This window comes from Apostichopus japonicus, chromosome 11, assembly GCF_037975245.1.
Source record: "Apostichopus japonicus isolate 1M-3 chromosome 11, ASM3797524v1, whole genome shotgun sequence".
In the NCBI taxonomy this organism is placed as follows: Eukaryota; Metazoa; Echinodermata; class Holothuroidea; order Aspidochirotida; family Stichopodidae; genus Apostichopus; species Apostichopus japonicus.
Genome location: NC_092571.1, coordinates 24,420,449 through 24,444,139, shown reverse-complemented (window position 1 = coordinate 24,444,139; position 23,691 = coordinate 24,420,449). Strand labels below are relative to the sequence as shown.

The window sequence follows — 23,691 nt, the reverse complement described above, 5'->3', positions numbered from 1 at the left end:
AACAAGAGCTCTAATAATGCCAGTAAATGACCTAGAGATATACGGGAATTGTTTTGGATACTGTACTAGTATCTAGACAAATTTTTAACCAAATTGACACTAAACATTGCTTTCAGACGTTAATTTTCTACACACGTCCTAACAAGCATTTATTTTCTCTCTCTCTCCCCTTTCCCACCCCTCTGCCCACTCATCTCATCCCACATGCTCCATCCAAAATTATGACAGATATTAAACATGGCTTGAAGTATCCCCTGTGCGAATTACAAATGCAATTGATCCCTAGATCTGAAAATATCTTGGAATATCGTTGTCGTTACTTAATGTCTACAGAAATGCCAGACGTCGTTAGTTCAACTGCATGTACAGTAGCTTTAACTTAGAGCTACAGTACAGTCATTTAATACAGACAAATCAAGGTCCAATACCTATATATATTCACACACACAGACGTGAGCAGGTGGGGCAAAAGATTGCACACAGTGGGAAAGAATTGGGTTAAACGTCGTCATAATCCACGCCGCTTCCAACCATCCTCCGCGAGGTCTGTGACATTTACCTTAGAAGAGTTCTTGCTAGAGATAGATGGATAGTCTAAATGTTCAACTGCCGCAGACGACCTGTCCGTTTCTATTTGCAACCAAACCCGGGGGTCGCAACACAGTAACGCGTCTTTGTTACGCTAGGTTACGAAACATTTGTGTGGGCTTACAGAGATGAGGAGAGAAACATATATTGGTTATGAGACTTGATTATGTAACACGTCTTTGTACGTTAGGTTACGAAAGATTTGTGTGGGCTGACAGAGATGAGGAGAGAAACGTATATTGGTTATGAGACTTGATTATGTATTGATAAATTGAGGACTTAATTTGTAATATACACCAATGTGCAATGCCTGTCAGACATAGATTGTGGTTAATAGAGTTCCTGATAGCATGAACCAGCCAAATGTATTAAGGATGCACTGGGTCCAAATTTATACTTGGATCTGGCCAGAAACAGATTTAGCCTGGTTTCACAAAATCTGGCCAAATAACTGGTGAAAATATGCTCAGAATGTATCAAACTAAAGAAGGAAAATTAACTTTCACATTCCTTGGTAAAAAGTTTATACAAGTTGTTGTTACAAGAAACTCAAGCACCCACAAATTTAAGTTACTACCAACATTTTCTTGAAGAGATAATTCTGGGCAGAAACGCTTGGTCCTAGAGTTCATAATATTTATACACAACAATTGCATAGACAGTAGATTCAGTAATGATACCATTCCCATGTCACTTACCAAAATCCCAGATCTGGGCCAGATATAACAATCCAGATCTGGGCCAGATCTGGGCCAGATCTGCTCCAGATCTGAAATTTATATCTGGCCAGATAAAAAATTGGGCAGATATAGCTCGATATAAAATGAAGTTTTGTATGGCCCATATAAATTTTATCTGGTTAAATTTTATGGCATCCATATCTAGGCCAGATAAAACTAAAACCCATATATCTGGAATAACTGTATATCAAGTTATATCTGGCTTTATATGGCCAGACTAAACTTAATCTGCAAATCTGGATAGTCTTCATAGCAAGGTATATCTGGTTTTATATGGCCATATGTTGGCTTGATATGGCCAGATTAAACCAGATATAAAGCCAGATCTGGGATTTCGGTAAGGGTAATATTAGTAGTACCTATGTGAAAGCCGCACCTCCCCCAATGGATGCAGAAGTGAGTAAAGTATATGATAATGATCAGTTGCATAATTTGCATTCCACATAATTGTGCTTCATGTATTGACTGTATAATTTAACAGACAATCTCCTCATTTGAAGATGCAGAAAGTTATCTGGATGGTATGTACTGTATCCTGTATGTACAGATTACACATTTCACCTGTCAGTGGGACCCCTCACATTCCATGGTCTGGAGGTTACATCATCATTCCAATGTTATTTCAGTAGGTGGTTGTGTTTATCGAATAACCAGCTCTCGCCCCTGCTGAAAAAAAGGCTTCTACAGTGACAACATAGTTTGTTGCACTCGGGTTACAAAAGCCCAACAGACAACAACACATCATTTCAATTAAACTACCAACATGTTCATACAGTAAAAAAAAAAAGTTGAAATTCTATGCATTTGCCATTAAAAATGCAAATTTACTTTGAAAAGTACAGTATCCAGATCATGCACGCTGCAGATCTATTCATAATGCGAAAAATATACCAGAGGTGACCAGACCCTGCTCTGTAGGGAGGTCAATGTCACCAACGTGACCAGATGACTATAGACACAGTATCTGAATGAGAGTGCAGTTGTTGTGGGGAGACAGGTAAGTGGAGAAGCAAAGTAAATTTAATAAAGCTACTTGCTCATGGCCTCCTTCAGTATGGGGGTCACACATCTAGAGTCTATGAATGCTAAGTTCTTCAATACTGCCCTCATTTCCTTGCGGGGAAACATTTCATACTGTAGATTTGATAATACTTACTTTACCAATTTTGAGTAAAACTAGTACCATTGCGGCCAAACTCAAAAAGCTGCATTTCTCGTAGGCTTGCGTCATTTAGCGCAAACTGTGTATGTGTGTGTGTGTGTGCATGTTTGTGCTTTTTTTTTGTGTTCCCAACTCAAGTCCCATGATCCTTTAGTCTATAATTTTAAACAAAAGTTAATGAACTTCTAGAACCTTCCATACAAATGATCTACAAAGATTCCCTAGCCTATGTGGAATGCTCACCATTGAAAAGCCTACCGGAACTCAAATAGATTGATCTCGTGCAAGTTTATAAAGGGATCATTTATCTACTGAGCTACAGTTTTATGAATGGGTGACATTCCAATACACAGCTGACATAATAGCCATGGCTCCACGATTTCACACTTGGTACTCTGTTATGAAAGTTCTTCCTTACAGTCTTTGACATGTACAGGGCGTACTGTACTTGGGTCTGTCTGTGTTGGACAATGATGTCACGTCCTTAATTTGTTAGATGAGTCAGCGAGTTAACAGCTACTTCACACCTTTCAGGGCTTTGCCAATTTTCATCATGTGAACCGTTAAAGAAGTTAAGCACGCCCAAGTATCATCATTACATCATATATATATATATATATATATGTGAAGAGATATTTGTGATAGTAGTGAATTCTCCACACAATTAAGATATTCCTATCAGGGGGATACTTTCAGTTTTAATACTCATTTCACACACAAAAGATGAAGACTTGAACAAGTATGTCTCAATGTGTCATCATGAAGGTCTCTCACAGGTTTTCTTTAAAAGATTTATTGCCATGTATTATGTATGTACTTGCTATAAATGAGATGAAGCTTGCAAATTTGACAATCTCCAGAAATCCTTCATATCTCCCTTGAAGTAACCCAACTGCAGACAGATCACCCATAAGAAGGTTGTACTAGATGGAAAATACATATATCTTTCCTATGTTTCACCCTAAGAACTTGAGCTACAGTAACCTACATAATGAAAGTGCAAGTTTATAAAATTTTTCCATATGAATCACAAATATTGTTAGATGCTTCTGCAGATAATTTGCATATTGTAGTATTACTTGGTTTTCGTTACTTAGCAGTTACGATGGTCATCCTCTTTATTAGTTTATCTTATTAGTTTTTATTTATTCCATTTTTGGCAATGAATTAATTAACTTTCCACCATCTTACTGTACAAATTACTGCATGAATTGCTGTTCATTACACTGAACATTTTTTCCGAAAACAGCTTCGATTGATTTACTTTCTGAAGGATAAATTACGATTAAATCTAGAGGAAAAACATTTATCTTTTACTTCAGGACCACATTGATTATTTTCTAAACCACAGCAGGTTAACTTTAGTGTCAGATCCATTTCCTACTTAAGCAAGATTTCACATCATTTGAAACTCGCTCTTTCTCATATTTTCCAAAATGAAAACCTTCACCTGTTTGCAAAACCACCTGCAAAACGGAAATGCAAGGTGTAACCTCATCTTCCCTCCTGACGCTTTGTCCAGCTGGCCATTTTGCCACTTTTTGCACAAGCCAAAATTAGCTTCATATTGTAGCGCTGAAGATAAAAAAAAAATAAGTGGGCATCGACAATGCACAGCTCAATCAATAATGCATAGCAGAAAGCGTTTGCACTTTCCATACCGGAAGCTTACGACGCCGGAAATTGAGAGTATTGTAAACTTTAATAGCTGACTGGACCAAATGGATGCTTACACAGGTATACCGTACTAATACACTACATTCTTGTTGTACATGTATCACATGTTAAGTGTGTTATATTGAGATTTAATAGGGCTTCGTTCAAACAATTGAGCAAATTAAAGCACATATCACTCAGCCGACTTTAATATGCAAGGTAAAGTTTAAAAAAAATTAAAAAAATACATTGTTACCAGATCAGGAAATGATTGTGAAAATTGTCGGGTTTTGGATGTTCTGTACTTTACATCATGAGTTCAATAAGTTGGTGGGAAAGCTTTTGTATTACGAGGACTGTCGAGGGTTGTAAATTAAGAGTAAAATTTAGATTTTCTTTTTAATTTAAACACTGACCAGATAGGTTTACAGAATGTGGTTCTTGATGCACGAGCAAAGGTTTCCATGGTAGGTCTGTAGATTTAGTACAAGCAGTGCTCATAGCGAGGACCAAGGACTTGAGAAGAACAGGGGTACGAGGAGGGGGGGGGGGATCATGAGAAATGAAGAAGGGCATTAGAAAGGTAAGGAAAGGAATGTGCAATTGGTTTATTTCCTTTGTGGTTAAATTCTCTTGTGTATTATGTATAATTTTTTGTAGGATTGATTTTTTTTTTGTGCTTCAACTTTTGTCATATTAATCTTTCATGTCCTCTGCTTTTCCTCTCTTATTCAATCTTAAATTATTGTTTATAGTGAGCTGTAATTGCCCAGTTTTGGTGCTAAATATATTTTACTTGAATTTGAATGGGAAGATTGCATTGGAGATGTTGAGGAAGGCTGTGGGAAAGAGCAGCAGGAATAGATGAGGAAGGATGAGGAGAGATCAGAAGGGAACAACATGCCATCACTACTGTAGTTTTTTTTTCTAATTGTTTTGCTTATCATAAAACACTATGCAGATTTACAGTATTTTAAGGTTCTACAATATTTCTAGTTTTGCATTTAGAACACTTTTGGATTTATAGGTATTCCCAGCATGCAAATCAGAGCAAGGTAGAAGTTGTGTCTAGGACAGTAATAATACAGTTTAATATATCGGACTGGAAAAAAATGCCAAGTATGGAAATAAATTTGATGCTGGCAGGATATAATAGTTATAAAGTACCGTTACTGGCTTATGTATACTGCATGGTTACCTCTTCACTCTACCTATTGTGTGGGAAAATAATAACAATTGCATATATGACATACTTTGCATATTTCTGTGGTTGAGTATGTTAGTAATAGCCATGGGAATGCATTGCTGAGGTAAAAGAAACTGGAGCCCCTATTTCCATAGTACTTACACAATGGACACCTGCTGTTGAAATATGCCAGGAATGTACATCCATACCCCTTCAGAGTCCCCCCCTTCAACTCTTTTTTTTTCTGAATCAAGTCCTGAGTCCTGAATCAAGTCTTTCATGGCCAAAGGTCAATCATGCCCAAAGTTCACAGAACTTGCTTGGCCTTGGGGTTATTTTAATTGCATGCAAATATTTTTGGGAACCTTTAAAGTTTTAAGTATAATATGTGCATTTAATCCTTCCTTGTCTTAAGGGGATTAAAAGTAGGACGGGCTTGGCAAACCAAAGGGTGGGTGCCAGTGGATTGATGTACTCCAAGTTGGCAAAATGAGTGGGTGTACTGAAAGAATGTCAGACTAATAAGTTTGTTTTATTCAACCACTTGTTGTCCCGCTAGTTTAGTGGGGGAACCCACCTACTGTACATAATTCTTTCTTCTTTTCTCTTTTTTTTCTGGGTTGCAAGTCTGCATACTTCTCATACCTTTCCTATTTATAAGGATGTATGCATTTGTCTTTCAAGTTGCTGACAGAGATTGAGTATGGCCAACTTCATCCCCACTGTTCCCATAGACTTCAACTAGATCTGTACTGTATGTAAACAGGCCAAAAAAAAAATAAACTACTCAGTAAATGTGGTTGCTGAACACTCAATCCAATGGTAATAGTGGTAACATATCTCTCATGACTAACTTTATATATAACTTTAAGTGTATTTTCAAATCATTTTCTCTAGCTGGAAATGCTTCAAAAAGCTCAAGGGTTAAAAAAAACTGTCATTTATGTGGAGTAAAATTCATAAGACAAAAAGGCATGCTTGCAAGCCAGAGTTTCTACAGCTGTCAATGAAGATTCACACAAGAAATTTCCATGGGTATATTCCAGTAGGAGGAGGGACTCATGTGTGGGAGAAGGAGGAAGTGGGGTGAGTTGGCACATCAAGTTTACAACCAATATATATATATTGAAAGGCTATCAGAAATATCTTACATACAAAACAGTTCACATCATACATATCAAGGATGGTCATTCATGGAAGGGTCATTCAATGCCAAATCATCAATGAAACACTCCTGCTGACCCAACTCAGCTTTTGCTGAATGTCCACCAGAATATAACACCAACCCATTTAAACTAGAGCTTTTTCAAGTACAAATTAAGAATCTGCTTTCAATGGCTTTTCTCCCTCCTCCTTGCCCTCATACCCCCCCCCCACCCGTTCGCTTCCCTATCCCCTCAAAACTGTCCCATCTCCATTTCCCTCTGATGTTCTCCTTTTGTTAATTCTCTCTTTCTCATTCCCTTTGACTCATTCTGTTAACCTTTTCCAATTCCCTTTCTCCTCCCCTTCCCTTGCCTCTTCATATCCTATTCGCATCTCGCCTAAGTTACATTCCCCTCACCTGTCCTTTCTCCTTCACATTGTCCTTGGCCGCCGCCACTCATTTTCACTTTCTTCCTCCCTCTTCAATATATTCCTTTTTACAGGGAATGATTTATCCACTACAACATCCAAAAATGTTATGCAAAATGGGCAACTTGCTGGCAGTTTTTGTACAGAGAAATCACATAGTACTTTGTTATTAGACAAAATTTGCTATAAAACAAAATTTGAACAATAAATGCTTCATGCTTCACTTTTCCATGCCCTATTCCTTCAACTGCTTCATCCCATATCCACCACTTCCCCATCCCCTGTCCACACATCTTGTTCATTTCCTGTCCACACCACTTCCCCATCCAGTGTCCCCACCTCTCGTTCATTTCCTGTCCACACCACCTCCCCATCCCCTGTCCTCACCTCTTGCTCATTTCCTGTCCACACCACCTCCCCATCCCCTGTCCCCACCTCTTGCTCATTTCCTGTCCACACCACTTCCCATCCCCTGTCCCCACCTCTTGCTCATTTCCTGTCCACACCACCTCCCCATCCCGTCCCCACCTCTTGATAATTTCCTGTCCACACCACCTCCCCATCCCGTCCCCACCTCTTGATAATTACCTGTCCACACCACCTCCCCATCCCGTCCCCACCTCTTGATCATTTCCTGTCCACACCACCTCCTCATCACGTCCCCACCTCTTGATCATTTCCTGTCCACACCACCTCCCCATCCAGTCCCCACCTCTTGATCATTTCCTATCCACACCACCTCCCCATCCCCTGTCCTCACCTCTTGTTCATTTCCTGTCTACACCACCTCCCCATCCCCTGTCCTCACCTCTTGTTCATTTCCTGTCCACACCACCTCCCCACCCCCTGTCCTCATCACTTGTACATATCCTGACCCTAACCCTGTCCCTTCCTGTGTATATTCCCCTTTCCCATTTGCATCCCATTCTCTATCCCTTCAAATTCTGATGTTCCTTCCCAAACCCAATCCTTCAGACTAGTCCCATCCCCTATCCTTCCCACTCTCCTTTTCCCTCATCATTTTTTCTCCCTTCCCCACTTTTCCCTTTCAGCAAGAACCATTTCACAAGTTACTGACCGTTGTCATAACATTTAACACCTCTCAACAATCAGCTCATGCCAACAGAGAAAGATGCTGAAAAAACATGTAACCTAGTAACAGACTGTGTTGCATTACAATACTGAGGGCGCTCTACAAAAATGTAAAGCATGGAATACTACTAGATAAAGAAATACTCAAACAAATTGATATTGATAGCTTACAGTTTTAAGTACTTTGCAGGTCAACCAAATGAGCTTTGTGGGATCTGTCTAGGCTCAGTGGAAGATACAAAATTACCATACTGTAATTAATTATTATCTAAGGATGCTTCCGTCAGGTAGACCTTAAGCTTTTCTGACATTCGATTGACCATTGCAGTCTGTAGAAATATTCTCAAGATAGGGATGGGAAATAGAAAGAAGGGGTGAGTATCTAGCTTAAACTTTATACTTCAAGGAGGAGGGGGAGAGAATGGAAGAGGTAGGGAGGCATGCATATCATTAAAGTTAAGTAAACACAGCTTAAAAGCAAATAGATTTTACAACAATAATGCTTTCCTTTTGTATTGAGAGGAGCAGACTCAGCAGAGTAACAGGTACAACCCCCTCCCCTACCCAGCCAATTTTTCCTCTCCTTTCCCAGGCACCAATAACCTTATATGCAAGCTACATTTTGAAGGTTTGGATAAAATGACTTACATGAATAAACCTATGATCAAAACACAAAATACTGTGTAGGTGATACCATTTCTATGACAAGAATAGAGAAGAAACATGAAATCTGCACGAAATAGTCTAAGCAAAATACAGAAGGGTTCACCTAGAATTAAAACTACTACTATACTTCAGTATTGTCTAGAGAGAGTGTATAATCTTAAGGCATTATAAGATGCTCACATGCTTATTGTCTTTTGTGGCTACTCCCACAAAAGATTTATTTAGGCAAAAATTGTTTACAGGCAACAGGTTAATTGTCTTTTAATGGATACTCCCACATGACAATGGAGTAAGACTGCAGTATTATTTACCTGTAGTATGTACATGTATGTGGGTACAGAAAATACTGCAGAAATATATGAATATTATCAACTTATCATCATAAAAGCTAAAATTGTGGTTATTTTTGTACAACATCACCAAGATACCTGAAACTCTGAATAGGATTTTTCAAATTAAATTGTCCTAATGCTGCATAAGATGCAGAGCTTAAAGTAGCTTGAATTACAGACTGACAGACTTGTTAATACTTTTTGAAGTAAAAATGACTAGTTTTGATTTGGCTGACAGATATGTTCATTGCAGATAGTGCTATAAAGTAGGTTGTTCCATATCAAATCACACGATTTTGGAGTATGTTGTAGTTCCAGCACCTCTTCTAAAAGTTACCAAATTTATTGTATGCTTGGAACAATATGATATAAGCATATTCTCGAAATTTCAGTTGCATTGTTTCAAAATTGGTCGATCTATCACACTTTGAAAATCCGCAGTTTGTCGCCACCGTTTAGGCATTTTCTTGATTTTTTTAGGGCTGATATCTCAGCAATTAAACATCTTACTTCCTTCCTATTACAGATGCCCAAAGATTCTATCCCATAGAAGTGAAATTAATTTAAGCTGTAAAAGCATTGTCTTAAGACTTATGGAACTATTCAATATTGGTATTTTTCACTAAAAAGTGTTTTATTTTTAGTTTGTGAAAGTTTTGGATTCTTTTTGCCTGTTTGGCTATTCCATTATGACGTACTTGACCAAGCCTATTTGCCTGTCCTATATATTAGTGTGCATTTCAGTACTGTACAGTACTTAGCACACAGTGGATTTTAAAATAGCAACTATACCTAGCAATATGTCTCCTCAGCAGTCTGGTCACCATGTTAATCTGGACTAACCTTCTCCCTCTTCTCACTCAATTTATGCAAGGAAATAACATTTTATCTGTAATTTGCTTTGAAAAAAATACTTGTGACATTTCAAGCTTCACACTGAAAGTCTTTAAGTTAGTCATGAATAAAAAAATTTTTAAATGACATCATTATTCTATCAGGTGGCCATTTTAAGGACTATTTGTTGAGCTAAATAATGATTAGTAAAATGAGGAAAAAAGATTTAACACCTCAATTTTTTTCAGCTAAGTGGTCAATTGTCTTTGGTTTGTATCTTTATTTAAATACGAATCCCAAAAAATTCCTAAAATTTAGGCTAGAAAACCAAAATTGTAATCACACTAAACATCAATGATAATTTTAATAGAGCTCTACCAACCTCACAACAAATTCTTCTTCAATGTCTCAGAATAATTTTGATGGTCAGAAAACTTCAATGAACACAGCTTTGCAAACTATTAATTATTTTAGTGAGCTAATAATTAGAGACAATTCTTTTGACCTATTAAGTATGAATAAACTTACTATAGGTAAGAATCAAATTTTTTTTTAAATATTGTTGTCTCCAGCCTATTCTCTTCAATGACGATAACGCAAAGTTCTTCTAATTAAGGGCCTATTAATGGAAACCAAACATATTCCAAATCAATCAATCAGGGTTTCAAAAACATAAATTGTGTGATATTACTAATTTTAGTGGGATAGGTAGAGTTTTCCTTAATGTACATACTTGTAAAAGTAAAAAAAAAACACTTGATAACATTTTGATTTAATGCATCATTTAACTTCACTTTGTTGTTAACTTTTACAGTTTATCTGATTCTTTACATAATCCATTTCGAAGTGGTGCCACATTTTACCCACATTTGCAATTGCAGGTGTAAATTTTCTTCTGTATTTAAAGCTCTCTTTCCAAATTTGCATATATTAACGTCATTTAAATTTGCCCCTGATTATCAGGACAGTATATCCTCATTAAATCTCACTAGGGGTGTTTTATTTCATATTTTTCACGTAGCAAAAGTGATCGTGCATTTTGTAAACCAAGACAAACGTTTTTGTGCATACTATCTCGACTGAAAATTGATGTAAAAGGTAACATATTGAGAATAGCTTTTTGATATCAAGAAACACATTTCTACTGTAGAGAAACATTACAACTACTGTATTAACTAACAATGAAGATTACCCTCTTTAAAATTACAAACGCAAACAGGCTGCAGATATTATTGCAAAATACTTAACGTCCCTCCTACCTGAAAATTAAACATTCCAAGGGAGTACAAAAGTAAATCCTTGCAAAATGTTTTCCTTGCAGTAACAAAAACATTAAGAATAGAAAGGGATAAATTCTGGGAAGTCACGATACTCCACGTCGTCGTACTATGATGCTGTCCACCTACACAATCATGGCAAACTTAACTGCGACATAAATTTCACATCGTCATCTCTCACATCCTGCTGTATGCTGCCCTCACGGATTGCATCACTTGTGGTAGTATTCACCATGTTGTTGATTTCCATTATAAATTAAAACCACATTAAGCAAAGTCCATACAAGAATGTCGGCAATAATATCGATGATGAATCTATATTGATGCCCTGTGATAATGGTCAGCTGACGATGAGTTTGCTTCTTTTGCAAGTGTACACTTAGGACTAGTTTTCAGTTTTTCGCATATTGTACGTAAGAAGAGAATAAGCAAGAACGGGAGAACTCTTTTATTGCAGCCCTCATGTTGCAACATAGAGAGTGTTTCACTGCAGGTTGTTGAACTTAATTTCACCTCACTATACAGTGGGATCATCATTGTTCCAAGAACCAAGAGGTCATGCATTTATATTCAGAACAAAACAAAAACTGAACAATTTATAACTGACACGTGCTGTACTGTACATTTTGCACACGACATTTTTAACTTCTGTGCCGAAGAGAAAACAAGAAAATCCCTGCTAATGACCTGGTGAAAGTATCGCACATCAGATTACAAGATTTTGCTGACATCAAAATACTTTACCAGTATGCAGCTAAGTTAATGTTTCTTACTACTCAGTTCCTATTTTGTTTCTTGTCTTCATGTCTGTCGTCTTCTTCTTCTCAGGCTGTCGTTCTTACTGTCTTACTTATGTCTTTTCATATAACAATCTGCTAACTGTTGCATAACAATAATCCATGGGAGAGAAGACTACTTAGAAACTTTTCCTGAGATTTTCTTCAAACTTTTCTCTGCATTTGGCAAAGGCCTACAACTTTGCACAGATCTACTGCTTTGTTGAAGTATCCAGAGTAATAGCTTTAGCACTCTCCAGCTTTGTAGGAGTTATTAACCAGTAGTTTTAGGAGCCAACTGAATTAACCAACAATGGAGTATGCTTTCTCCTTAAGCATATAATACAAATTGAAAGTTGGTCTGTTGGTACTAGGTAGCTTGGTTTTAACTGTTTAGGCCTACAGAGCTATTATATGTAGGCCTATGTGTACCAACAGACCATAGTCTTGTTTAACTGTAGGCTGAAGATTAATGTTCACCCATGTAACTATCAATGCACTATGAATTTGTTTATTGATTGAACAATATCACTTATCAAATCTCCTATCAATCCAACAAATGTAAGCCCCTGACAAAGTTAGGCCTATAAATTAATAATCTTGCAACATCATAAATTTTTCTTAGAATTTAGATCAATGTCGCACATACTTTCTTTTCGTCAACCAAATTTTCAAGTCAATTATGTCCAAAGTAAGAAGGAGATTTTATAGGTTTTAACTTAAACTTTGCTAGCAGCCTAGCAAAGTAATCACGGCCCCGTAACTTAGCAAGATTTTTATCTACTGTACGCTTAATTAGGCCTAACATTAGGCTAGGCCTAGGTCCAGTTGGGCGAAATTTTGAAAAATTGTTTATATCTTCCAAAAATAAGGTACAGAACTTACTTGCCGCCGTTTCTTAAAGGCTAAGAAGGCTCGTTGCAAATCTGTGCCTGAATTCGGTGCATTTTCTTCAGTCTCTTCTTTCTGTGTTGAGTTTTGGGCAAATTTGACAACAAAGGATTCTTCGCGCTCTGTTGATTCGGTCGTTCTGTTAACATCCATTACCAAAGCACTACTACGAAAACACAAAGTCAACGGTTTATGGCTACTTCCTACCACTATTAGACCTAACATTAGGTCCATTACCACATCTTGCTTGCAAAGGTACCCTTAGATTTTCTGCTTTGTTTTGTCGGATATTATCAGATCCTTTGTCAAAGCCAGTTGGCCACACATCGACAGTGTTCATTCGCACGTGCTTTGCAGAATACCACTTCTCTTCTACAGTTTGAACAGGAATAAGCTTGAATTGCGTGCAATATACGTGAAGCTAGAACATCGCTATGACAATAAAAACATTGGCCACTGGGCGAACAGGAACTAGAGGCGTCCTCTGATTGGTTGTTGCTTCAACATAGAAATATTGGACCAATCATAATATGTAAATCAACCGGTTTGTAAATATAAATATTGTAAAACTTGATTCACATTTCTTTACGTAGCATGGGAAGCGTCGTTTGGATCTTTCTGTCTGAGGTGAAAGGAAGTAAAATTTTGTTAGCATAACCTACAAATATGGGACTTGCAGAAGAGTAATGATACAATTACAGAAAACAAGCTTGTACATTTGTACAAAGTTGTAGCTATAAAAGTGCGCAGTGGTATGTCAAGATATACAAATATACACCAGAAGTAACTCAAAATTCCAACAAAAAGAATGTTATGGCTTTAAATAACATGTTTACAACGCATTGCACATTTTCACAATTTGATTTTGTCGAGGCAAACGGTAATTGTCGTCTACTGGTATTGGGTTCAATATTTACGAAACGTAAAAACATCTTTCGTTGACATATAGGTGTATTTATATAACAATGGATTGACTTTCAGCAAGGGCGGCGGAAGCACTTTTAATCTGGGGGTGGGGGGCACCAACGTCGAAGGGCACTTTGCAGAAATTCGATTGGACTGATGCAGCCTGATATTTAGTACCCTTTATAACTCTTATTGTATTATCTTATTTGCGTATACACATCACTCCATCAACGCCACCCCCCCCCCCCCCTCAAGGAAACAATGCATACTAGCACTGCAATATCTAATGTGCAAATTGGGAAACAAGGAAAAAGACAAAATGAGGTGAAATCATTATAAAGTCCAAGTCCCTGCACACGCGATCGATACATGCATGAAAGCAAATGAAATATGTGAAAATACTGAAAGAAAAATAATTTTCTATGTGTTTTTCAATGGTTAAACTGATATTATTATGATCATTATGATTGTAACGACTTTGCCAATAATTATAACCAATTTGGAAGGGTTATATCACGGCAAATGATTGTAAGTTATTGGCATGCGATGTAATAACCAACGCATGCCTATATGATATGCACATGAACATGTTGAACGCGCGCATAGCGCGCGAAAAATTTTGGTAATATTTTTCGGGCAAGTCGTTACAGCCCCCCCTCCCCCCAAATCAAATTGGGCTCTTACGCCTGTGGTAGTAAACATTTAAAACTTCCCGAAATAATTCATTCGACGTGGGTTTCGCTTTGTAAACTCTTTTTTTATTTAGAAATATTTATGTAGAAAAAGGGCACATTTTTAACCTGAGGAAAAGTGGGGGGCACGTGCCCCCTGTGCCCCCCCCCCCGGTTCCGCCGCCCTTGACTTTCAGTTAGGTTTGGTTTCATGGGTTGACGTGATCACCGAATTCTAGCTGCGTTTAGCATAATTTAAAGGTGAATGCATTGTCTATTTGTTTTGTAAGGGTCCAATACCCACAATATTCAGCTCCACACAAAGACAAGTAAAGTGCCCCAACTTATTAAGAACCCATGAGATCAATATTTGGGTCCCTTTTTTAGGGGGGCGGTCTCTTTGATTACAGACTTTCCGAATCCACTAAGACCTGGAATTTTTTCTCAAAAGCAAATGTTAAAACTCTTCCTACACGGCTTAGACAATATTCTTCAAACTTGGAAAGAAGGTGTCATATGATGGGGACTTGTGTCTCACAGACCTCCAGAACGAAAGGATAACTGTGGTCTTAACTGTGTTGAAAGGTCGACGACAGGTGAAAGGTTGGAATTCGAAGGTCAAATTTATAAAGAAAAAGTTTAATTGACTTGCCAGATTCACAGCTGTAATAAGAATGCAAAGTACTTTCAATATATGTGGTTACCAAAGCAACTTGAGGTCACGGGTCAAGGTAGCTTTTTGATGCATAACTTTTGTTTTTAATACTAGGTTCAAAGACCTGATAGCGTACAGCAATCATCACAAGTTAACTGTTAAGTATTTTCGAAACAAATAGTAACGATGTCGACTGAGGTCAAAGGTCAGGGGTAAAAGAATAATTATTGTTTCGTTGAGTGAAGGAGATCAGAAGTGATGGGGTTTTGAATTTTAAACAAATGCCATAAAGTTAGATGTCACTGGCATAGGACCATTTTGTCTCCTTGCAAGGCAATCTGCAGTCCACGCTGATGATCATGAGCAGTTTACCGTACAATATTGTTAACATCACCTACACAAATAATCATAAGACGATTTATTTGGGTCGACCTTATAAAAACTACTTCCTGATGTTGTGTCTTATACAGTTTTCATTACTAACTAATTGTTTTGATTCGATTTCTGTTTCGGCAAGAACGATAAACTCTTTAACTGAAATTCTCTGATAAGAGTTTGGCTGCCATCGCAAACATTTATCTTTACAATTAAGCTTAACCTCGTTCTCTCCCTCGGGAATGCAATTTTTGTTGGAGGAGATATAAATGTTTGCCTTCATCATTCGTTTTTTGTCCTTTTGTCGATCTAAAAATAAAGAACGGAGGTGTTTAAATAAAAATTGATTGATACTTAAGCCCTCTCTGCCTGAAGGAGAAGTCAGAAAACAAAACGAATCGCTTGATTTTAACGAAAATGGATAGAAATAATCGCGCTGTACGCAAATCCATCTTTGATTTCTGACGGTCTTCTTTACCATGGCAACGAGTATAAACTCCTTAATGCAACCGTTAAATGACGTAATCTTGAACGTCACACGGTCTATAAATTATTAAAAGAATAAGGTGATGAAAAACGTCAATGAAGTGTACTTTTTTTTCAAGAAGAATTGAGAAGTAAACAACATGCCACCATGACGATGTTTGCCGAGGATCGATCGGTCTGGATAAATTCTTCAAAGCGCATGTGCAGTGAAGGCTCTAACTGACACGCTTTTTAACGACATGAGAGCAGCTGCTAAAATCACTGACTATGCAAACATTATTCGTTTATTTATTTTTTCTGTGAACATTATCAAATCAATCGATCAGTTACAACGGTATGAAAGTATCTTTCATGCTAATTAGATAAGAAATGAACTTAATATAAAGCTGCATGTCAAAGGAGACGCCAACCCTACCATCGTCTGCATTGGTTACGGGATGTAGATACTTCTAATGAACAGCTCCTTCTTCTTGCTTTGCCGACGTGACGAAATATCTTTTACAATTATTCTCTTGACTTGGGAGGCATTCAATAATATGGTACCAGACTATATAAAATATACATCATCATCATCATCATCATCATCATCATCGTGATTATTATGATTATGATTATTGATTATGATTATGATTATTATTATGATGATGATTATTATTATTATCATTACTATTTTTATTATTATTATTATTATTATCATCATCATTATTATTATTATCATTAATATTATTATTATTATCATTAATATCATTATTATCATCATCATCATCATTATTATCATCATCATCATCATCATCATCATCATCATCATCATCATCATCATCATCACCACCATCATCATCATCATCGTCGTCGTCGTCGTCGTCATTTTTGTAAATTATGTTCGAGGTCTGCTCTGGGTGAATTAGAATTATCTATATTTTTTTCATAACCACATTCGACAATCAACATTCCATTTATATTGCTATGATTGATGCGAACTCACGTAAGGTTTTCCCCTGTCCAAAAAAGTGTGTAACTAGCTGTTAATTAACTTCAACAGTTATTTACGGTAATAATAAATTCATACCTAAAAGTTTGCACACACACCAAAAAAAAAAAAAAAAAGGTCTTAAGTTGCCGATCTACAAAATACGCTGTATAAGACTGGGCAATTAAATGTTAATCTTTATGTATTGATTAAAGTGAACAGATATATCAAATGGAATCACTCAAGATTTTAGACATATGTTTATCATTAATGAAATTAACTAATATTATAGGTCTACAACATTCAACCGTTTATGGTTGCGAGATAAGTTATGCTGGGCAGTTCATCATCGGATTTAGGTAGTTCAAGCTCCGTAAGGTCAAAAGCCATGCAACTCATATATCTTACTCATCGCTTTCGTGTATAATATGTTGATATAGAACAGGAAATACATAACGTGGCAAAGTTCATAATTTCATATGTTTCGTTTGCTTAATGACAGGAAATAGACTTGATTAAATAATAATAATAATAATAACAGTAATAGCGAAGAATGAGGCTCAATTAACACAGTCTTATCATGTATTTTATGATTCGTTTTGTGTGTACATGAACCACCTTCCCACAATTGTTTTTGCTACATCTGTCCTCTATGACCTCCGTTATGAAGTTAAATAACTATGTTCCAAGAATGACCAAAACAGTAATACGCTCGTGCACAATTTAACTCTTTAATTCACACACGGATGTTGCGATGCTGAGGGTTTGTTTTGTTTTTGATACTATTGACCCAGATTAAGTTCATTAATGGTCAAATGTGCGATCTGTTTCGTCATCAGTTTCACCAGTACAGCAATTTCAATCTCAAATTGCCAACGGCTTTGCCAACAAATTTAGAGATTGTTTATGTTAACAAAAGGTTATATAAAGGAGCAAGTATCATTGATTGGAATAATTGGAAAAGTAAAATACTTTACATGCACCTATAAGATGCGAAAACAAACAGCAGTATAGTGACGTCACTTTGACTTTATAAGGTTCAAGTTCAGTTCATGAAATTAATTGCATGAAAATTGACCAATATTTTAAGCCTTTTGTTTACAGTGTATCCGGTTTGAAAATGTATAGAATCCCCTTCACCTTGAGTACTTTATCCGGGAGATATTCGTGACACTATTGTAACCGAGATATACGCTTCTACACTATAGTAGAATTCCCCCTCCCCGATTAGGATACTCGGGAGGGGGATTTCTACAGTGTCACACCGTACCAAATCCGGCTAATCATCTATTCAAGAGATCAAAAAACACATGAAAGTGGTTTTCCAAATAGCTTAAAGATTTTTTGTTAGTTCTTTATTTTAGTTAGGCAGAATTTATGTTTTAGTCCAAGAGATAAGACAATTCCAAGTGCTAGTAAATACTTCCATATAACTTAATTTGCTTTGTAAGATATTCATACATAAAATATGCCAAATCTCTGGTCTCTGGTATCCTCCTTTTAGCGCTTAATGCGCTTGATGCGCTCCTTTTAGCGCTAATTGATGATGACGTCACTTCCTCAGTGCAAGTCTCAATACTAATGTTAATCCACTGCTTCTATAAAATTCTCATTAAACAACCCCTGGGCCCTTGGATGCAAATCAATACCTCATGTTATTTTAAGTTATCAAATTCTTACGTTGTTTTGGAGTTGTGCGTAGCACGTCTGAGCATGAGGGTCTGTTTTTACCTCCATGGTCTGAGGAACAACTCAACCTAACGGCCTGTTTGTTAGCCTTACTTGTACAGCCACTTAAACTGATGAGCCTCAGATGGCTATAAGGGGCATATCTTTTTATTGATAGTTGAAGATGCGAAATATTAATATGACTTACAGACTTACAACCTTAGCTTCCCACGGTGGAAACTCGAGAAACTTTCGCGGCGTAAAAACGCTATCCAAGGTTTTCGGTCTCTGTCCAGATTTGCAAGAATTAACTCAGTATTCCATAGATTCCGCAAGGCTATAACGTGGGCGGGCGATGAAGAGGGAGGGAGAGGGGGTAAAGAGGGAGGGAGGGGGGAGAAAGCAGCGGAGAAGTGGAGTGAGGAGGAGGAGGAGGAGGAGAAGGAGGAGGAGGAGAGGTAAAGTCTCTGGAATGTGTAAACAGTCCGTTATCAAAAACTTAGAAAACGTGACAAAATATGCCTCTCCCGCCACAAACTGAAGCATGCAGCCGGTTCTCACGGTGTAAGTCCCTGGATGAAGTCCCTGGATACACCACGTATAAATGTGCAAAGCTCTTGTTTCTTTTTCTATGTATACCTTTCAAAAGAGCAGCCGCGTAATCGTTCACTAAGCGTACATTATATATAGTCCTTATATATATATATATATATATATATATATATATATATATATATATATATATAAATAGGATATTATCACAGTATAGATGATATCAGGAAAACGTACATTAGATGGGAGGGGGAGGGGGCGGAAATCATCAAGACATTTAAGATTCACAGTCCGTTATCTCAGGTAATATCCCACCCCCGTACCAAAGTTGATTGAGTATGAAAGTAACTAGGGGAGTTTCCGAAGATGTTTTCTTGAGCTTTAATTACTTAAGTCGAATGAAAGCACGCACGCACGCACATCTTGTAGTAAATTGTTGTGAATGAATACATCGATAAGAATAGAATAAGCTGTTGAAATCAGATAGGATGAAAGTTCACTCAAAGAATCTCGTTCTGAAAAGCCATGAATGAAACAGCATGTGATTGACAAATGTTTCCTTCTTAACATTTTACATGTCTATACCACTGACCTGACCTGACCTGATTTCATAGCCAAAAAAAAGTCGATAGAACAACAACAAAATTCCATACTTTATATCCAAATGATATATATATATATAAACATCGACGTTTTTATAGGTCTATTTTTAGGACAAGGATTTAACAAAAAACATTGCAAAAGCCATCTATCCTGAGAAAATGAACACTGTTTCCGTTAAACTCGGGATCGTTGCGTCGGTACCGTAAATACTATATCAAGAAGCGTCGCAAGCCACCCACACCCTACCCTTAAACTCTTCTTTCTTCTTTTTCTGTTTCTTCTTCTTCTTGCGTAGCTTAATCATAAAAAAACAGAATATACTATTCTGTATTCAATAGTTTTCGGGCCCATCCATATTTAATGAGCACCCTACATCAGTGAACGCCATGCGTCGTGCTGTTGCCATTGAGCCACCCCCTCCCTCCGACATTTTCTCTTTCCCTTTACTGGACTGAGTTTCCATCTTTATGAGTCCTCAGTAGCCTCAAAGCTAAATTTACTTAGTTGCACGCATTATGAAGGCACAGAATCGCCCAAAACTACCGACAAATTTCGTCAAATTCGTAAAAAACAATATTCTTCATAATTAACTCATAAAAAACATCGCCCAGATAGAGGATATAATTTCTGCCGAGAGAAATTTCCTATGGTATAAATTTGCGCCCTTTGTTTTATAAACAGCATAACATGGTTTTATGTAACTTGCTAAACGTTCGATACTGTCCACGCTCTCCCGCGATAAACAAACCATGGGGACGCCACTCCTCCGTCCAGGGTGGTTGACGCCCTTATTCCATGTAAAAGTATAAACATGTATACTTTTACTTTCAAGTTCTATTGACAACCTTGTATTGTTCTTCCCACTTTTACTCCCACTTCCCATTCAGTGAAAGAGGCACTGGGAATTCCTTTCGATGTAATTTTGTAATATTTAAATACATTCCTTTACCAAGACAAAAATAAAATTAAATGTGTTGGAGTACAAAAGATAACGGTAGCATTTATTGTTGTTTGAAACCGAAATATCTTCGTTCTTGAAAAAAAAAATCCTACTTGGAAAATCCCACTTGCAGCACATCCATCAGGGGCGTCTCCCTCCCTCTGTAAACACACACACACGCATTTAATTTAGAGGTAAATGCAATCAAAGAGAGAGATATTAGTCAAAGAAAGTGCCTTCATCGATAATATTTTCGTTTAAGCTTCATTGGTCGACTTTTATTGCAAGAAGTGAAGTGAAACAGTTGAGAACGTGGAAATGTGCGCTATATTTTGAACTTTACTACAACTTACAGTGGCATTCACAGGACTAATGTATTGGTATACAGGGCTAAGGAGGGGGCACCGGTTTGTCCATGCCCTAAAGTGGTGGCTTTTGGGGCACAATCGTTAATGCTACTGGCTGTTTAGCCCCCCCCCCCCACTGGAAAAACATCCGAGAGACCTTCCACCACCCCTCCCCACTGTCACATAATATTACAACAATTCCTAGTGTACAGTTCATAAATATATTACATGTTATCGATGCGGTATAAAACGTAACAATGCAGTCGAAAATACCTGTTCGAGATCGTTTGAAAAGTCACTGCAAAAATGGAGCACCAGTTTGCATCTCAGGACCCTCCCTACTACCAAATCTTTCAAAGGTGAGAGGACACCACTCTCACTAGACTCCTCCCCTGGATGACCCTAGCCCAGGACAAAACAAAAGGTGGTTGCGCTCCTGGGCGGCACATGGGCCGATGTAGAAGGTGCAGGAGAGGTCTAGTCGCATAAAGTGTTTTCATTCCTTTAGATGATTAATATAGATTTGTAATTTGAACATCAATATATTTCATTTTTTAACTTTTTATTTTCTTGTTGGTTGTTAATAATATTCACAATTCCATATCTTTCTTTCTTTCTTCTTTTGTTTCACAGCTGCAACTATATGAATTCTCTCGAGTTTGCTCACATTCGTGAATATGATGGTGAATGCCAGTGTGATCTTCCGTCAGGCTTCACAATTTATATGATAACTGTCATCTTCAACTTGCCGACGTACACATAATGGTGTCTGTTCGATCCATAGAAGTGTGATACCAGTACTAGACACACCATCTCCAAGATCACGTGATCACTGTCCCCGATATCAACTCAACATCATAGCTGTATAGGAAAAAAAGTTGTTAATCTAATCATGTAATTCAGTACAAACCATCTCTTAAAATTAGTATTACTTGACATTATAGTTGGCCGTGAATAATGCATACATCGACAGTGAAAATAATAACTACATAACAAAACAGAAGATAAACGTATTTGACACATTCACTATTTGTGATAATCCGAACTGCAGTGCATACAATATAATGACTAAAAACACTGATATATTTAATAAAAAAATAAAAAAAACCGGAATAGCTATAGAAAGCATTACTAGAACTGAAATTATTCTTTATTCTTGAACTAAATTATAATGAAGACAAAACTGCTGCCAAAAGTGATTCTGTTAAGTTAAGGTGACTTCTGCGAGTAACCGCCCCTTGTTCGTTTAAATATGAAGCTATAAATCTATGAGAGAACTGTAGCCGACAGAAATGCGTGTCTAAGACATAAAACAGTTAGATCAAACTTCGATCAAACAGTTAGATAATAAAGTTAATCAAATATTCCTCAAACATTTGCGATTGATTTTCAAGAAATTATTCAATATATGTATATAGTTACTTATTATCAAAATAAAACAAAACTGTCAGCAAACTGCATATCCACTAAAGAGCCTGTGTAAGAGAATGTGTAAAAGTAAGAGGGCCTGACGTTTCGATCCTACCAGGATCTTCTTCAGAAGCTAAATGCATTTTCCCAGTTAATTATGATATATCATTAGACAAAAGCAGAGATTTGTCAATTATGAGTCATATCTTATTTCTCTGCTTCTATTATTATTATTTTTATTATTATTATTATTAGATAAATCCAGAGAAATAAGATATGACTTATAATTGACAAATAAGAGATACGGTTTTAGAAAATATATTGAAATTTTCGGTCCCCTTGGGACCTTCGTCAGCAGTACTTGGCAGTGGAATGAAAAGTACAAAATATAACACGATGGAAGAATGACTCTATAGGATGGGGGGGGGGGGGCACTGATGGAAGTAATACCAAATAAACCGTGACCATACAAGAGCGGATTAAGGAACAAAGAATAGGAAGAACGGATTTAAAATGTTTGTAGAACTGGTATATAGTTGTTTAGGGGTCCCAAGTCATTGTTGCGGAGGGTGAAGTGAGACTTAATACGAAAGATTCAATCGATTTCTTTTACATACAGTTACGGATTCGAAGTTAGAGGCAATTAAAATATATTTTAAGTCTTTGAGAGAACTTCTATGAAGATTGAAATGTTCGGAAATGGGGAATCCTGCAAAATAATCACGAATTGATTTTTTCCATTATTTAAAGAATATGTAAAAGTAAGTTGGCCTGACGTTTCGATCCTAGCAGGATCTTCTGCAGAGGCTAAATGACAAGTAACAGAAGGGACAAAAACACGCACAGAATACAGACAGGTTAATGAGCACGGTGAACACAATGAGATACATGTAAGGGGATTAGTAGACAAGGGATGGAGAGAAGAAAGCAACAGGGGAAGAGGAGAGGTAGGAGATAAACAGTGGAGGGACAAAGGGAGGATTAAAGGAACGGGGTAGGGAATGAAATTATTTAAAGAAAAATACTTAAGCAGAACCGAGAACCTGTTTCTTATACATACCTGCCCTCTTTACAAAGAACACAGTATAGAATATGTAAATTACATTGCTAAAATCACAAAAGAGGGAAGGGGGTCTTAGACTAAATGCAACAGTGAGAATTGTAACCACGGTGCCCGGGGTAATATGGGAGCATATTTTGCCATACAGGTTTTCCGCAACTGAAATTACTTGGGCGAGGTGAAAACTGATTCCTTACGCAATATGAAGTCTATATTGTTCTGGTTTGTCGATACTTTCAACATTTTTAGAATTAATTACAAATAAATATACACTTT

The 23,691-nt window shown here is 37.1% G+C and overlaps 1 protein-coding gene and 1 long non-coding RNA gene across 3 annotated transcripts in view; one reads left to right on the top strand and one right to left on the bottom strand.

The window, feature by feature from the left end:
* LOC139976430 (uncharacterized) overlaps nucleotides 1-16,421 on the bottom strand; it is a 101,288-nt gene extending 84,867 nt beyond the window's left edge. The window contains exon 1 of one of the 2 annotated variants that reach the window (XM_071985148.1): nucleotides 12,770-16,421. In XM_071985148.1, the coding sequence (XP_071841249.1) occupies nucleotides 12,770-13,009 (240 nt within the window). In that variant the 5' untranslated portion in view covers nucleotides 13,010-16,421. The other variant, XM_071985151.1, reaches the window with a different exon arrangement.
* The window catches only part of LOC139976434 (uncharacterized), a 48,414-nt gene extending 25,178 nt beyond the window's left edge, over nucleotides 1-23,236 (top strand). The window contains exon 3 of the long non-coding RNA XR_011796124.1: nucleotides 21,579-23,236. This is a non-coding gene — a long non-coding RNA (uncharacterized lncRNA). The remainder of the gene's footprint in view (nucleotides 1-21,578) is intronic.
* Nucleotides 23,237-23,691: the final 455 nt, after the last annotated feature.